At 42.2% G+C, this 19,383-nt stretch overlaps 1 protein-coding gene across 3 annotated transcripts in view; it reads right to left on the bottom strand.

Moving 5' to 3' along the window:
• Positions 1 to 19,383, bottom strand: part of LOC126299587 (ras GTPase-activating protein raskol-like) — a 703,968-nt gene that overhangs the window by 519,402 nt on the left and 165,183 nt on the right. For 2 of the 3 annotated variants that reach the window (XM_049991601.1, XM_049991599.1), the window contains exon 4: positions 11,265 to 11,309. The exons of the other annotated variant lie outside the window; for it this stretch is intronic. In XM_049991601.1, the coding sequence (XP_049847558.1) occupies positions 11,265 to 11,309 (45 nt within the window). The remainder of the gene's footprint in view (positions 1 to 11,264; positions 11,310 to 19,383) is intronic. 3 annotated transcript variants of the gene reach the window in all.

A 19,383-nucleotide genomic window follows, 5' to 3' on the forward strand; every position in this document is an offset into this window, starting at 1 on the left:
GTCAGTTTGGTGATTCGACCTGTTGTGTTGCCATTCACGAATAGCATTCCAGGAGATGTTTTCCAACAGGATAGCACGCATCCAAACACCGCTGTTGTAATCCAAAACGCGTTACAGAGACTCGACGTATTGCCTTGGCCTGCTCAATCATCAGATATTTCTCCAATCGAGGACATACGGGACATCATCGGATGACAACTCCAGCGCCATTCACAAACAGCATTAATCGTCCCTGTATTGACCGACTAAGTTCAACAGGCACGGTACCCCATCCCACAAACTGACATCCGGCACCTTTATAACACAATGCATTCACATTTACATGCTTGCATTCAATATTCTGGCGGTTACACCGGTTACTAACGTACCAGCATTTCACATTTGCAATAGCTTATGTCGCGCTTAAATTAATTCGTTTTTAAGAACCTTCAACATCGCAGTGCGTCAGCTATCGTTGGTTGATATATTAAAAAACTAAAAACCAGCCTCGATTGCGAAAAAAGCACATGGTGTTATGTGTTAACCCAGGTTTCGGCGTAGATAACTACACCTTCTTCAGACCAACAATTAAACCCACAAGTGCCTAAGAAGACCTTTGTCAATGATTAAAAGAACACCATAGCTATACATTTATAAACGAAAAAGAAAAGGAAAACGCAAGCAGTACATATGTACAAAGTCAAAACCACTACTTAACTTAATGGTGTACTTGACTTTGTACATATGTACTGTTTGTTTTTTCCTTTTCTTTTTCGTTTATAAATGTATAGCTATGGTGTTCTTTTAATCATTGACAAAGGTCTTCTTAGGCACTTGTGGGTTTAATTGTTGGTCTGAAGAAGGTGTAGTTATCTACGCCGAAACCTGGGTTAACACTTAACACCATGTGCTTTTTTCGCAATCGAGGCGCGTTTTGAGTTTTTTTTATATATTAACTGGCTTTCTTGCAATGTTAATCACTGACATATGTCACCTAGACACATGAATTAATTAATTCTCGCTGTTGCGATTTTTCTCCCGTCAGTATATTTTAGCGCATCGCACGGAACACACGTGAGTACACTGATTCCTGAACAAACACCAGTGAAGTTGGACCTATTTACCGAAAATCTGAGAGTGGCTGAAACGGCTCAGCGTTCCTCGGGAAATGCAACGGTGAGGTACGAGTCCTCGAATCAGTCTCTCAGAAAGGCTGTACTTCAGACCTCAGTCCACGGCGGTAACAGTATAACGGGAGCGGCGACCAGGGAAGCAGGGAACGAGACTGTGTTAACGAGCGCAACGGGAATGCCTAGGAGACAACGTGGTCCCCAGAGTTGTGATGTGTGTTGCGGTAGATTCCTGGGAAGCAGCGGCGGCGCGAGTGAATGGGTGCGCGGTCAAGGCCAGCGGCTAGCGGACAGACACCCTCCGCAGCTGCCAGCCTTCGGCGGCGACCTCGACCAACTACCCAGCCGGCGCTGCTACACTTCCCTGCCTATTTTCTTTTGTCGCAAGTACCACCGACACTCAAATCGTCCACTAGAACAGTGTACCAGGTTCCACGAGAAGGAGATGGGAAAAACCGCGAGATTAAAACCGACACCTACATTTCACTTCTGAATACCTCGTATTTTTCGGTATTTTTGTATTCTCCGTTATAAATGGCGATTTTATTGTTTATTAATAACCGGGCAGAAAAAAATTAATTAGCCACGGCAGCAGTGCTGAACTTTTTGTATCTAAATTAACCTTTTTTAAAGAAAGATTAATTTTTATTCGTAAAATTCGCATTACATAGAAATACTGAAAAATTATTTAGCAAATGGGAAAAGCTATCAGTAACAACGCAAACATAAACGAGCAACAAACACGTGGCAAAAGAACTAGTATAGCAAAAAAAAAAATGGTTCAAATGGCTCTGAGCACTATGGGACTTAACTTCTGAGGGCATCAGTCCCCTAGAACTTACCTAACTAACCTAAGGACATCACACACATCCATGCCCGAGGTACTAGTATAGCATTGCTGAGACAATGAAATATCTTTTACCATATTGCGTCGCCTGCTAGATGGTACACGTGTATACAGGGTGTTCGGAAATTCCTGTTAGAGACTTATAGGACTTGTAGAGGGGAATGACTAGATAATATTTTGAATTAGAGCCCATGTCCGGGTACGTTTCGTTTCCCTGCTGCAACCATTTGAAAACATGTTGGTAACGTGACCACTTTTACAAGCAATTGATTAGGCCTGACCTTGTACATCACTTGTTTTAAAATTCCACTCACTAATACACGAACAAAAATGTGCAATTTCACGTGCACTCCTCAGCGTGATGCATTACGGCCTCTTCCCGTTCGGGTGTTCCGCGTCTCCTTGGAGACGACAGTCACGCCTGCTGACGGTCAAGATAGCCCTTTCTCGAAACCGTTGCATAATTTTGCTGAAAAGGTTATGGGATGAAGACGGAGGTTGTGGAGAACGATCTTCATAAAGAAGACGAGCAGCACTGCCACAACCGTAAGCGTCGCCATATAGAAGGATCGTGTCGCTGTATTCTGCAAACATGTACTCAACCGTGTTGCTCAACACTCACAGACACATGAATGAAGAGAGGTAGGACAGACAACAAATGACATCAGCCGATACGACGTAACCCCCCCCCCTCCCCCCTCCGCCGTGTCTACCCTGTTGCACAGCTACCTAGCAAAGATGTTTCGAACATGGGCTCACGTTCAGAATATTATGTTTGTAACGGTAATTTCCGATCAGCCTGTATGCAGTGTTTAAGACTTGCCCCATCTGGTCTGTGGCGCCGTCGCCGTCGTCGAACATTAGTTGTATTACAGAATGGAACCATCCGTAGTGGGTTGGGTATTTTCTCTGCCCGGGGACTGGGTGTTGTCCTCATAATTTCATCATAATCATCATCATCATCATTCGTCACAGTAGCTACGTTGGATTGTGTAAAAACTTTGACTGTGTATAAATTGGGCGCTGATGACCGCGCAGTTGAGCGCCCCACAAAGCAAACATCATCATCATCATCATCATCATAATCATCATCATCATCACCACCATCACCATCCCAGATGTTAAAGCAAAAAACTCCATCCAACAGCTACCGCATGTTACTGTCACAACCGGTCTTCGTTCTACAGGTGCACACAAGTATCCATGTTAAATGCTATACCCGCTTTACAAATCGAGGTACGACATTACCTCTGAATGAGATGGTGTTTTCCGGGCAAATACCGTGACAGCGATCGTACGAATACGTATGTAAATAAGTATGTAAATAAGTATGTAAATGCGGTATCAGTTTAGAAATGCTCCGTTTGCTTTGAAAGATTAAAAACGGGAGAAGCCACAACAAACTTGGGACATAACGTAAGGAGAAAATTTAAAACTTCACAGCTCATTAGTAGTTTACAACAAAATAGAACGCAGCTGCACTACTGCCTGTGTGTACACAGCACTCCTTTATCCGCTATTAGCCCTTGGAAACGGACAAATTAACAAGAAAAACAGAGTTATGATCCCCAACTACAACACGAGTTTTGAGCAGAGTTTCAAAAAATTGGAATCAATAGGAGAACATTGTTTTTCGCGTAACTCATTCGCCTATCAATTTTAGACAAAAGCAGCGAGGTTTCCTTTCATTTGCCTATTTAATTTAGTATTTTGATTCTATGGATCGTGCAGCTGAGCGAGTCAAAATTTTCCAATTTTTGCTCGATTTCTAAGTTTATTACGCGGAATAATAGGAATAAAAAAAAGGAAATCAGTTTTTCGGAAACCGGTTATTTTGAGCGGTTTCAACAGCCCAATTAAACTGCCATTGAAAAAAAAACGATATAACTGAAAACCGGTTCTTTCAGCGATAACCGCCAACCATACCACGAGAACTAGAACAACATTTCCGAGATTAGTACACAGATGGCGATGAAATTAATTATTTTTTCATAATAATACATATTACGTAATCACGTAAAGCAATTGTCAACTCGATACCCAGAAAGTTTAGTTTATAAGGTGTTTTTTAAAGTAGGCATCTTCTGTCTGCTTATTTGAAATGGGTAAATAGGAGTATCACGCAATCATAAAACAACTTTTTACGACTAACCACTGCCAGAAACTCATCGAAAATGGTGAAGCTTGGAAAGAGGTATGAACATTAATTTCCAACGCTTAAGGAACAGGCAGCTGAATTCAACATCTCTTGAAGATGATACACCTGAAAGGTCCAAAGTTGAAAGTTTGTGCCGGACAACGATTCGAACCCGGGTCTCCTGCTTACTAGGCCGACGCACTGGCCACTACGCTATCTGAACACAGTAGTCACCAGGCTGACAACTCTAGCACGCCTCCCGTCGGACCCAAATTCGCAACTAATATCATACACTACTGATGTAGTGTCCCTGCTCACTAAGCACATTACTCGCGGCATCTCTCAGATTCCCGCAAGAGTTCGGGCTTGGTACATAAAATTTTGTTAAATTTGAACTTAGACTACTTTTATGAGGCAGTAAAGATATTTGCAAAAGTGTGTGAAACTATCTTGAGTTGCAAGTGTTAAACTACGAATTTTTACCACACTTTTTAACATTTACAACGTTTATGATCAGAAAACTGTTTGTAGGCAATGTCAACGTAAAAAAATTGAATTGCATCGCATGAAAATACCGCCAGTTGTGTAGAGAATATGAAAATATTAATTGAATTATTTCAGAAGCCCAATTTGTGTTTTACCCGAAAGTATGTGCGCTCCCTTGTGAGTGATGACGTAAAACTACAGGGTGAATGTAGGCAGCACGGAAACAGTTTCATGCCAGATGATCATAATCACGACCAGTAGTAAACGATGCTCTTCTCACTATTGTAAGATCGAGAGAAGATATCCACCGAGCGACTTATATTGTTATATGAGGGCTAATTAGCCTGTAGGTATCCTCTAACGAACGCACTCGGCACAGCTCTTGTGTTCTGAGAAATGCACCGGCTGCTTATACGGGTGACATACTGTAACTAACAGCGCAGACTGCTACCAGTTTCTGGAAGTGGCCTTATTCGTGTACAGAGGGAGAACAGTCTTACAACTGACGTAGTGTGCAGCAGGTTAGAAATAATATGCCACACGTCATATATTCGCATTAGTAGAATCTTTACGCAAAAAAATTCTGAAGTAGAAACCAAGCTAGGAATTTTCAAGATCATCTAGTACCAGCTATTGCCCAAACGCTTTTATGTTCCCCCAAACCACTTTAAGACTCACGCAAATATCTATCTATCGTTCGTGGACAAATGGTTTTCCAGTATTAATTCCGTTGCACTGAGCTCTCTCTCTCTCTCTCTCTCTCTCTCTCTCTCTCACACACACACACACACACACACACACACCTAAAATAAGAGAGGGGGAGGGGGCAGAAAGTCAGCTTTGTCATCTGCTGGTGGCAGGATACAAACATAAGCGCCGATGAATCTTTTTTTCTTAAAAGGTACAGTTGTGAGGTAGTGGTGTCCTCCTATGGAGAATGTTTACGCAGTAGGACTTTGCCTCGCGATCTTCATCCCTAAGAAGTGAACATTACATTGACCCACACGGCTGAACCGTACCAGTATTTTCGTCTACAACTGAATGCAGGAAGATTATAAGCAGCATAGACTACGCATAATTGTGGGTGCAGTTTTGTACGACAGCTACATAACGGTGAGGGTGCTTACTGTACCTAAGATCCATATTGTTTGAAACTTATCACGTACATACAGAACATGACGGAAGCAGCGTGCCCACCTTGAACTTTTCTGTCCAATCTTCTTGAATTGTGGTGGCTCTTGATTGTTCAATACTCACCACTATCGTTGAGGGCTTTTGGTCACTTATGATTTAGTCGCCACCATTATCACATCATCATCAGTTACTACTACTAATATCACTATAGTTACTACACCAACTACGCTATGGTACGTAGAGTATCAGTATCATTTAACGCGTTTCATATTTAGAAGTAGAGCTTAAAAAGAACAACTGTCAGTACGCCTTGGTATCAGACTATTTCTATACATTCTTAATGTATAGCGTATGTAAAAAAAAGTATTTGTTTCTTTAAACTTTTTTGGAATGTCCACTTGCGCAAGAGTAAATATTTCCGTGACAAACAATGTCTTTTTTGTGCCATCTGCCACTGACATTTGTTCACCGTTTTGTGAGGCTAAGTAAAGCAAAGTAGAAAGTAAAATATATTTGTGTGCGCAGTTCGGGCCCGCGCAGTAGATTTTTCGTGAAAATGTCGGGATAAAATCAAAACAAGCGTAAACTGTTTCGTGTTAGTATGTACTTTAATTACCAATCTCCTTAATGCAACAGTTACACAGAGTAGTATAAAGGTTACAAAATAGACGAACCTGAAGTTTGAACGGTCGCTGTACTCTTATGCCCGATGGGCCAGTTACGTAATCACTTTGCGCCCTCTTTTTCCATTTCCGCCGGCCGGAGTGGCCGTGCGGTTCTAGGCACTACAGTCTGGAACCGAGTGACCGCTACGGTCGCAGGTTAGAATCCTGCCTCGGGCATGGATGTGTGTGATGTCCTTAGGTTAGTTAGGTTTAATTAGTTCTAAGTTCTAGGCGACTGATGACCTCAGCAGTTAAGTCCCATAGTGCTCAGAGCCATTTGATTCGAATCTGACGGTATTTTGTCGTCACACAAGGAAGTTAGAACGACGAACGAACAGAAATTTTCACGTAAAAAAGCTGTGCAAAACGAAACTTCATAATTTCTTACTTCGAGCTTCAATACCCAGATTAAGAAAAATACCCAGCGTCGTCAACTACATAATGAAACTTACTACATTTGTGTATCACAGCGCGCACTGCGTCCTACCAACATCTTTTTACTCTCTTCATGATTTAATAAAGACGTCTCGCGATTTACACAAACAAGACTGAAAAAATTCGGACAATTGGTTATGCAACGTGGGCTAATCACAATATTCTCCACGTCGCACAACTGACATGAAAGTATTACAATGTGATTTATTATGTAAAAGGATCACACAGATCACAGTTCTGTGAGTGGTGGCGGATACTGTCTCTCCTAGATATCAGTATCCTTCGATGATGACAAGCATGTATTCTATGAGATCACTGAATCGTCTAAAAAGATATTTATTTAAAACATTTCTCCCAATTTGAGTCTGTTTCCTTAACTGCGACATCCGTCGGACGATATGCCTCGTTCCTACAGACGCCCTTGTTAAATTCTTCTGGTTTTGCTATTCACAAAATACGGGTTTTTGTGACATTAAGACCGATTATTATATTTACTAGTAAACTCAGAAATAAACGCTATGAAGCAACAGCGTGAACACCATAATAATAAGACTGTGGTCACTCGTCACAACAGTGTTAGTGGAGAATTTAGAATTAAATTTTGCTATGTTTGCTGGCTACGATAAATTGACGCGGTAACAATATCGGGCCAAATGCGTAGGTTCACCACATTACACAGGGAATGAACTCGTCAAACGGACGTATATACAGGGTGACAATTATTGAACTATATGAAAAAAAGTAAATTAGTTACAAACTACGGCGTGCAGCCAATTTGTTCAACATATAAACGTTACTACGGATACTCTGATTTAGGTTATGACATGTTCGATACACCTGCCATCATTGGCGGTGATGTAACACTGACGAACAGCGAAATTCTGCTATAACCTGCTGAAGTGTTGGAACATCGATTCTCTTAATTTTTATCTAAGAAATGGAAAATTAAGGGATGCTGTTGAATTACTAGTGCGCTTCACTTGACTTTACCACATATAACAGAAATGACAATCTTTGAGCTTGATAACACAAACACTTGGACATTCAAGCTGAAATCTTTTTATGGATTAGAAATCTGTTATATGTTGCGTTCGTAATTAGAAGGTGCAGACTTTAAACCCAATCTGATCCTAGCAAGATCTCAAGTTCGATGGAAGCACAAGGCTGCTCTCTGCGATAGGATCATCAACGACGTTGAAAGCATCTTTCATGTTGATGGTTTCACTATTTCTAAGCCGGCCGCGGTGGTCTCGCGGTTCTAGGCGCGTAGTCCGGAACCGTGCGACTGCTACGGTCGCAGGTTCGAATCCTGCCTCGGGCATGAATGTGTGTGATATCCTTAGGTTAGTTAGGTTTAAGTAGTTTTAAGTTCTAGGGGACTAATGACCACAGCAGTTGAGTCCCATAGTGCTCAGAGCCATTTGAACTATTTCTCATTTATTGACTGTGTTGAACGCATCACTATTATACCGATGTGCTGGTATATGTGGTATTCTTTCGCAGACAAGCCGTGATACGTACGCATCAATTTCATACAGCTTTTTTTCTCGTTCAGCAGTATCGCTAAAAATCTGAGTAGTATGGCGAAACTTCGTTAATGGAAATATTGAGACATTTTTTCTCACTTACCACTTCGAAATATGTTTCAAACGAACATGGCGATGTGACGATAGCAGTGTGGGGACCAAATACAAGAGATCTGCTTTGACGGAAATTCTGCAAAACTTCTGAAAGGAGACAGGGGCGTTACGAAAGACCAACAACGGCTATCTTCACTCGCGATCATGTGTTCTGTAATAGTACTATCACGTTTGTCACGCATTCACTTTTCAGAAATTTTACTTTTCTCTACGACTGATACAGGTGTCGTTCTCCAGACGTGATTTTCGCTAATCTTCACAACCTGTGAGATGGAAATCCAATATCCTCCGTGATTTTTGCAAGAATGTCCTCGTGTGAATGAATTTCCTGAAAATATCGGACAGGGCGGAGAGACAGACTACAGGACCTTGAGATAATTCTACTACTTTTTCTGAGTCCATTTGGTGTCTTAAGTAAGGCAAGTTTACAGATAGTTCAACAAGCAGAGAAAATCATGCTCTTGTGATTATTTACTCATTGCCGAGTTTTTTTTCCCAGTGCTATGTTTAAGAGTAAGAGTGAAATTAAGGAATGGCTCCATTCTGTCGAAATGCAGTGACAGGTTCGACAAGAGTATATCCAAGGCCTTACAAGAATGACGGTATGACAGGATATTTATCTCTTCAAAAGGGAGACAAGTGGGCAATGCTAAATACTGGGTGGTGTTGCACGCGGTGATAACCGAAAACCACTGCACAGTTTGGTGATGAGCTAGAATTATTATTCAACATGAGACTAAATAGTTTATCGGTCATCACCATCAACTCTTTCGATATCGCCGAGCTGCGTAAGTCAACAGCACGTACTGTCAAAGCGTCAATTTCATTTTTATTTTTATTGTAGTACGAATACCATTCTACTAAAGCGGAATATTTACTTTGGCGTAAGAGAATCTGGCAAAGGCCTCGGCAACGAGACAGCTTTTCGTGACTGCCAACGTTTGTAATGCAGTTCGATCATCGACTCGAGAACCACATTTTACGTAAGTCTAAGAAAAACAGATAATGCTGTCTGAAACTAGGGTAGCACTTGTCAAGATGAATAAGTAAAACAAATCAAAACTTTCCTCAGGTAACAAACTACGGCGAATGGAATTATGAGTCACAGATCTTAAGAGTCTCTTCAAACCGTTGAAAGTTCAAAGGAAAATGTGTGTATAGGAGGGAGTATGCGGGGCTGGTGTTGTTGGAAGAGAAGAAAAGACTTTGAAAAACCTTTTCATGAAGTTAGTGGCTGTGAATAAGAGAAACATACTCACTTTGAATATCTTTAATAACGAATAGTTGTGTTCAAGTTTCGGAGTTATTGCAATTTTCTTATAAGCTTTTCAGTATACATCAAAAGCGTGTCGCACATGTCCTTCACTGGAACTGATGAACGCATGATTAATTGAAAAGACTGAAAGCAAGCCTAAACTTATTCATACACAGTGAGGTATACAACATACATTGAGAATATGTATGAAAACTATTTTGTTATTTATGGCTAGAAGAGATTTAATTTGGCCTGATTCTGATATAGTTAGCACCTTTCAACGACTTGCTACTGTATAATAAAGCATGGACTTCAAAAGGCACCAGACATCCAACGGCATAACACTGCATACTATCTTGCAGTTTACAAATGTTGCAATGCTAATATCTGTGTTATTTCCGATCCCTCGTAATTTAAGCACTTAGAATGACGTACACGCCTGTGAATTCTACGTCTGTTTTAGATTTCTGTCATTGCTGTCCACAAGTCGTAGATTACGTGTATGCGACGACATACTGCTAGCGTATGTAGCGTTAATCCTATGCACTGGGACGTACTATTAGGCTTTGAGGCATTCTTACGGCCACTTGATACGCAGCACTCACTACGATATTAATATTACAAAACTGTACATTTACGACCATAAGGACACACGGGACATCAGAAACACATAGCAACAACATATTATTAACACAATAATACTAAATTTGCAATGGAAATTACGCTATTATTGAGAAAATTCTTCTGGGAACTACTTTCCAAATAAATACATCAGAAATTACTACAACACATTCTCCCACTAAATTCACAAAGGAAGCGAAATATTAGAGAAAATCAACGATTACTGAGGTCAGTGCCAGCTACAACAGAGAGACACAGAAGTAGTAGCGAGCGAGGCAGCGTAATGTAGCGGGATGCAAATGAAAGCGTACGTGCTGCTGTAACATTTCTCTCTAACTGGAAATATCCAGTCTACAAGAATTCTGCCATCCACAAATGGTCTGTCAGTCTACTGATTTTCCCAGGCAGAGGAGGATAACATTTACTTACAATCCAACTGTTAAGAAGGCACGCCTACCATAATGTTACTCCAAATAGATACGTTCAGTAGAAGTCAACATACACTTTATTAACCGATGTTTACTCTCGATTAACATCGAATGCAAGCTGTCTCTCAAGAGTTGCCAACATAATGCAACACAATTGGTGAGCAAATATTATGGGTGGAGCACGATCATAAACTATATATAATTCCTTCACGAGAGAAACAACATCATTTTGGCGATCGTGCATCAGCAAAGGGAAGACTTGAGTACCATTCCGTGAAAACTGGTTAGAAAGCAAAGTTATATCACTACAGTCAGCAGTAGAGCTTTCCAAGGCAAAGGTAATGTCTTTGAAGGAGATGGAGTGGCTGACGTAAATTGCCAGCCTGCCGAAACTGGCGACTACGGTATGGGGTTTAAACACACAAGCACAGCAGCGACTACGGTTCTAAATACAATAACAACAACATAAGAAGGCACAACACCTACTACAGAGCTTTGACAACCCACCTTCTTCTTTTGACCTCGCGGCCGGCATGGTGTTCCCGGGAAGATCTGCATGGCAAGGAAAAACATCACATCAAGACAACAGCCACATCTGTTTATAAACTTAGCTTACAGCCACTTTCCTGTCTGCCAGTCCTTGGTTTGTTAAATTCGTCCGAAATTAAACTAGTCTCAATTACGTAACTGCCAGCATTGGGCCATTCAGCACACTTGTGTGGGGATTACACATTTGGGGATGATCATAAATCTAGTCACCGTATAGTTATGCGTTTTCAGAGTAGTACAAGCCGTTTAAACAAGAAACATCGCTCAATTTTTATCCAAACAGAAGTAACGCACCAAAATGTCCACAGGGCACCGTGACCACTTCAGATCTACAGACAGAGAAACACCGTCTAGGTCACTTCTTTATTTTATTGGCTAACCTGTTCCGACCCTTTTCTAGGTCATCCTCAGATACAATAATGACGAACTACCATGAAGCGCAGATCGTCAATTGGCAAAGTATTTTAGTAGTTTTAGCTGAATCTTTCCCAACAGACGGCCTAATTTATGGCTCTGAGAATGGCATAAAAAGGGTCGCAATCGGTTTTTCTATTTATTACTATTATCTGATATAGTTCAAAGTATAATTATCTATTTAATAACAGCGAGAAATATCAAGTAGTATACCAAAATTAATAGCTCATAACACAACCAAATGTTCTACAAAAATGTAATAACTTGGGTACATACACAAGAAAGTAATACTTTTATATTTTTCAAATGTATTTTATCACACCTTTCTGATAATTAAGTTCAACATGATGAGCGTCTCATTACTAGATGACTTTGAATGATAGTTAAACGTCAGATTGTGTTAAAAATGTTATACTAATAGAATGTTTGTGAATGACTATGAGAATTACCTTTTGGAGAAGGAGCACGAATCATGAATTACATGTGCTAACAAGCATTTCAATGACATGTTGGTACATAATGTTCCAAGACAGGAAGACCATACAGAATTAAGAACAAAGTCGGAGATGCAGTTTTCCATTTGATTTACAGTTAACTTACACACTACCACCAGTCGTTCACGGTCTCGCAAACCAAAAGCTACCCATGACAGAACATGAAGGATACGATCGTCTGCACTAGTGGAGCTGATACTATTCTTTACCCTCGGTTGACGACGGAGCCGAATAGGGATGGATATAAGAGGCAGAAACATTTTCCGCATGCAAATGACCCACAAATATGGGACTTCCATCCTTATTTTCAGTTCTGAACAACTTTTCTTGATATCTCGAATGTTAAATATCAAACTCCAAAGTCTTCTCCAACGTGTGTGAGCGAGGTGTTGTCGTATGGGCCTCCTTATGCTTCTGTCCTCTAAGTATCTCAGGACAACGGTTATGTTGTGAATCTTGCATAAATGCTCAGACAATCGCAGTCGGTCTTTTCGTGTTTCCTCCCCCCTAGTCCGCTTGCTTAACTGAGTGGTAACGTGCTTGCCTCCCATGCAGCGGTCCCGGGTTCGATTCCCGGCCGGTTTGGAGATTTTCTCCACTCGTGGAGTGGATGTTGTGTTGCCCTCATCATCGGCACGCGAATCGCCCAATGTGGCGTCGACTGAAATAAGACTCGCACTCGGCGGCGGAATTTCCCCGGATGGGGCGTCCCGGCCAGCAATGCGATACGATAATTTCATTTTTTTTTTCCTCCTCCCTAGTAGGTAGAGCTTACAGCAGTTACTTCGTTCCTGACGCGATCACACAATTTTATTCCCAATATCTACGGAAAACGCTGTATTTTAGAAGGGGTCCACATTTTTTAGATGTAATTTTAGCACACTGGCAGTTTTAGTGCGCTGAAAATGCGCACCTTCCTTTCCATCAACACATTCATTTACCTCAATGGTATACACTGGACTCACATTCGCGAACAGGGGTGCACAGGTTCATCTCCAGCCATCCTACTAAAGTTTTTCGTAGTTTTTCTAAAGAATTCCGCCATAGTTCCCTGAAGACGGCAACGGACGTATTCCTAATTCAGCTAGAGCTTCTGCTATGTCTCTAATAGACTCCACTTCGACGAACATAAAGCTCTGGCTTCGCTTTCTGTCTAGTCGCCTCCCGCCTACTGCTAACTTTGGATTTCTACCGACGCTGATAGTTTCTTCTAAGGTACAAGCGATCCCAGTTTTAAAATTGCTTAACTTTTCCGAATCGAGCTTCACCGTCAGGAGAAAGAAGAGGGTGTCAGTCAATGGCCGATACACAATACAAGTCTGCCGCTATCGAAATGATCGTAGAACTGTAATTACTGCAAAAGGAGAACAGCGCAAAACTGAAAGATGTTCGAGAACGATAGCGCTGGAAAACACCGGTGTGAAGAACCTGAACTAAATTGGAAACTGAGAACGCTGCAAAACAGAAAATTGAGAGTGGATAGCGTAGGCGGGCTGCTTTGTGTAGGACGGGTCACGCACTGCCACCAATTGCGCTAAGAGCTGGTCGTGAATAGCACCGCTCGATGACACACATAATGCCCGCCACCTGGTTTCTTCGTTCATCCTACTACATCACATGACTTCGCTTCTACAGACAATATTCTACATCTACATCTACATAAATACTTCGCAATCCACCATACTGTGCTTGGCGGAGGGTACCTCATACCACAACTAGCATCTTCTCTCCCTGTTCCACTCCCAAACAGAACGAGGGAAAAATGACTGCCTATATGCCTCTGTATGAGCCCTAATCTCTTTTATCTTATCTTTGTGGTCTTTCCGCGAAATGTAAGCTGGCGGCAGTAAAATTCTACTGCAGTCAGCCTCAAATGCTGGTTCTCTAAATTTCCTCAGTAGCGATTCACGAAAAGAACGCCTCCTTTCCTCCAGAGACTCCCACCCGAGTTCCTGAAGCATTTCCGTGACACTCGCGTGATGATCAAACCTACGCGTAACAAATCTAGCAGCCTGCCTCCGAATTGCTTCTATGTCCTTCCTCAATCCGACCTGATAGGGATCCCAAACGCTCGAGCAGTACTCAAGAATAGGTCGTATTAGTGTTTTATAAGCGGTCTCCTTTACAGATGAACCACATCTTCCCAAAATGCTACCAAAGAACCGAAGACGCTATCCGCCTTCCCCACAACTGCCATTACATGCCTGTCCCACTTCATATCGCTCTGCAGTGTTACGCCCAAATCTTTAATCGACGTGACTGTGTCAAGCGCTACACTACTAATGGAGTATTCAAACATTACGGGATTCTAACGCCATATTTAATTTAATTTTCTAGGGTGGGGATAAAATGAAGAATCAGCCGATATGCCGAATATCACACGTCTACCGAGGCTATTGCTGACCAATTGATGAGAAATGCTCTTTGATTCAGTTAGCCATCCTGCTCTCGTGCAAGCACTGGCTGAGCAAGGGACGGAGCTGGCCTGTATTAAAATCCTGCACCATATAAACGAAACTTCTTTGGCTTTTGTTAGTGACAGGGAACCGACTCAAGAGCTCCCAATTCATAAAGGAGTGTAACTAGATGATCCCGTCTCTCCCAAGAGGTCCTCTGCCGCCGTGGAAATGTCAAGCAGGGACTGAACATAAACCTTTACAAGACAAAAGTTATATATGATAAATGAAGCACGACAGCAAACGTACAGCTGAAAAATGCACTACTGGACAATGTCAGAGGATACATCTGTCCTGGTCACCTTGCAAATATGAATGGAGACATAAGATCGGAAATCTTTCGACGCTTCATGCTTGGCTGCCTAGCCTCTGGAAGACATTCAGTTATTTGCAGGTCAAATACGGCAGTAAAACTGGGAAAGTCCTCCCCGCGTTGACATACAGCTGCGATATCTGGACAAATGAATATACAAGACAGAAAGTTAGAGCTGCACAGTGAGGCATGGAAAGGTCTATGTTGGGATTTTCAAGAAAAAGGCAAACAAAGTGCAAAACATATAAAATCAATTCCCGACGTCAAAGACATCCTGGAGAGAACAGCCATTATGAAATGGCAACGGGACGGCCATGTCACCAGAAGGAATAACGCTGATGGATAGTGGAACGGAGTCCAATAGACAGAGAGAGTTCACGAGAAACACCGCCAGGCCGATGGGACAAAGACCTTTCTGATGTCCCATTTTTATATTGTTAGTGATAGCTGTTTTCTCACGAACAAACAACGTCTATCAGGTATCTAGCTAAATAGTGGGATTACGAGGAATTAAAATCCAAGCTGTCTTTCCCTATTGTCTCCGTTATTTGCATCTTTCTGCATGTAGACACATATGTCCTGAGAATGGAAAAGAGCGTCCATCTGCCTTCACTAAAAGATATGCTACGCTACGGTTGGACGAAAACATAAATGTCTAACCTACTATGAGATCTATAACGAAAAGGACACCGTTAGCACTGGGATTTGGATGAAGATTATCTTTCAGAAATTACTCACGAAGTAGTGCGTTAACGTGATGGTTTTGCTGTCGGATAGGCAAGAGGAATATCACTGATTATTGTATCAACATCTTCGTTGATAATCGTCTAACCACTGGCAAGGCGAGTGTACGACAGAGTTCGTTATTAGTTTCCAGGTATATCTCTGATATATTTCACTTCATTCAACTCACTTCTAAGGATCATTCATTGCATACAGACTACCTTTTACATCCTACTTATGTCGAATAAGTCCTTCCAACTCTGACATGCTGTTTGTATGAGACACTACGACAGACGTAGAGATACATTTTTAAACTTGTTATTTCCATGCTTTTCACAAAACAATAAAAATACGAAGGGAAGTAGGAAAGTAAAGAAACTTTTTATCTTGCAAATACGACTGAAAGTAAAATCATTTCTCTACATAATCCCGCTCAAGCTCTATGCACGTAGTCCATCTCTTGAAAAGCTTCCGAAGCTATGTGGCATCGAGTACACTGTCTTCACAACATTGCCATCCTATTGAAAATGAGATTCACGCAGGTGAAAATCAATTGGAGTCACGAATGTACGATGGGCGACAGCAATTCTAACCAAGATTTTGAATGAACTGGGTTGTTTTTTCAACTGTAGGAGCAAAATCGCTGTTTTTGAAAGCTCTCTCTTCTTTGTGTTTTGATTCCGGGTTTCATATTTGACGGTAGCTGTCACTGTTCAGTGTTTAATCGCCAGGAGTGTAATGAATCAGCAGTGGACCTTTCATATCCCAAAACAATGTCAGCATCATCTTTCCTGGAGAAGACTGGCTTCTGAACATTTTTGCTGTAGGCGAAGATGGAAGTTTCTACACCATGCTCTGTAGTGTAATGATTGACCATGCCTCATTATCAGTTACTATACGACTGAGAAAATCTTCTTCGTCTTCAAAACGCCGCAAATGTGAATACGATTTCGATATTTCCAAATGTTTATATTTGAATTTGACTATCAGCACAGAACAATTGCAAATCTAGCTCGTGGGAAATGTTCAGTTCGTGGCCAGTATTATAAATTCTGGTTCAGCAATCATCACGAATCATTTGCTAAGTTGTTTCGCTGTTCCTGCCAGTTTTAGAAGTGGTTAGCCGATTCGAACTCTATCCGTTGCAGACACATCCTATTTTAAAACGATTTATCCACTCGCAGTTTTTTCGTTCACTAAGACAGCTATCACTATACAGCATGTGTAGTCTGCTAATATCTTCCCAGTTTTATTGCCTTTCTGAGAACAGAAAACGAGTCAGGCGCCTCATTTCCTCATTGGTGCATTACGGACAGCGGGGTAGTCATAGAATGCTCTGAAATTACGATGAGCAGAGCTGTTAGCTGAACCGGCACACGTAAACCACTAGAACAACAATGGAGATAACGTACCTGTTTCATTGCTGAGTCAGACCTGTAAAGCTATGGAGCATAAGAAATTACCTTTACCCATAGACTTGCCTTCGTAATTAACGCTTAGATCAACACAGTTTCCCACGATACAACTCTTCAGCGGCCTATATAATAGTACTCCGTAGTTAGTACGACCGTAATATACCATCTAAAGAAATAAACACGCTCAAAGAAAGTTTTAATTTAATGAAGACTGAATACAGAGGCAAACTGTGTGATAACAGAAAGTCTCATTAGTACACAGCGTTCCCCTCGCACTCAGCTAACCGTACAGGTGGTTAATGGCGACTTGCGATTAAGTTCTCCAAGTATCTCGCATCTGCAGTTGCATTTCGGCAGCGGCTCAGTACTAGGCTGTCATGACATAGAACCCCATCGCATTCTGTACGCGAACAGAAGGTCCGCTGAACTTGCACGACTATTTCTGCAATACAAGTAATGCCTAGGTAAAGCAACAAAGCGCCATTTTATAATCCTGTCGGCTCGGTGATTACGACACACCAGAAATACACGGTGGTGCTGTGGCGAGGTTGTCAACCTGCTGGCACGGCTGTTTTTTTACTCGCCTCAACCTCTTCTTCCCTGGATACAATTCGTAAAATGCATGGCCAGGATGTGCGTCTATGCTACGTGGTCATTCGAACTTGATCAACGGCTGTGGTAATGTTCCATAAATCAATGCAACAAAAACACGATGTGCTTAGGGTGAACAGAAATTCATAGAGCAGCGAGCACGGTTATGACGTGGAAATTCAGCACTGGCCAAATCCGGTGTGGGAAATCGCATCTAGACGAGTTTGGGTGCAAGGAGAAAACCGACATGGCCTTCATCGACAATCAACTGCATAAACCACCATCAGTCGGAGGAAGCTGTTAATCATAAATTATCGATCTGATGAGCGGCCACCGCCACACATTTTTCGATGACATCCCTTTTCACACAGCGAGGTTCTGTATCAGCTTCTGGTGAAAGAATATCAGGAAAATGAGCCAGAGAATGGTCTAACACATGGCAGCGTCCTGGCCTGGCATTGTAAAATGGGACACAAATGCCAAATCAGTGCTAAATCACACCAAACACACTGAAGTGACAGAAGTCACAATGTCGTGTCGGACCGAATTTTGTCTGGCGTAGTGCAGCGGCTCGACGTGAAACGGACTCAAAAACTTGTTTGAAGTACCTTGCAGAAATATTGAGCCATGCTGCCTCTGTAGCCGTCCAAGGTTGCGAAAGTGTTGTCGGTGCAGGATGTCGTGCACGAACTCACCTCTCGGCTACGTCCCATAAATGTTCGATAGGATTCATGTTGGGCATCGCAAACAACATGGAGACAAACGGTGACATGGCGCGTTGTCACCCATAAAAATTCCATCTTTATTTGGGTGAATCAAGTCCATGAATGGCTGCAAATGGTCTCCAAGTAGCCAAAATAACCATTTCCAGTCAAAGATCGTTGCAGTTGAACCTCAGGACCCAATCCATTCTGTGTAACACAGCCCATACTATTATGGAGACACCGCCAACTTGCACAGTGCCTTCTCGACAACTTGGGTCCATGGGTTCGTGGGGCCTGCTGCCACACTCCAAGCGAACCATGAGCTCTTGCCAACTGAAATTGCGATTCATATGACCATCTGGTGTAGGGTCCAACCGATATGGTCACGCGCCTAGGTGAGGCGCTGCAGGCGATGTCGTCTTGTTAACAAAGGCACTCACGTCGATCATCTACAGCCATAGCCCATTAACGCCAAATTTCTAAGGGATACGTTCGTCATACGCCCCACACTGATTTCTGCGGTTATTTCTGTGCTGGCGTACGCGTTCGCCAGCACACCGGTCTGCACTAGGAAACATTATATAGCAGGTGCCGAACTAGGCGCACCTATGACAAGAGAAGACCAAGACACGCCCCCAGGCTACGCGCCGATAACGCCACCTTGGCAGCGTGCATATAAGCCGCCGCCGACCGAGCTGTCTCAGTTTCTCTCAGTACCTCAGTACGTCGCTTCGGGACTCAGTTCGGTTTGCACCACAATACGTCGCACCGTGCTCTAGTCTTCCAGAGTGATAGCCGTCGTCTCATACCTTAGCTAATTGTGAGGGAACGTTAGCCACTATATATAATTGTGTTATGGACACGGACAACATTCAAGAATTAGTAAACGTTATTTGATTGCTGTTAACCACAGAACTTCAGACTGGACACCACTGAAGTTAAGAACTCAAGTGGTTCCCGTAATAAA

This window comes from Schistocerca gregaria, chromosome X (genome assembly GCF_023897955.1).
Source record: "Schistocerca gregaria isolate iqSchGreg1 chromosome X, iqSchGreg1.2, whole genome shotgun sequence".
Taxonomy (NCBI): domain Eukaryota; kingdom Metazoa; phylum Arthropoda; class Insecta; order Orthoptera; family Acrididae; genus Schistocerca; species Schistocerca gregaria.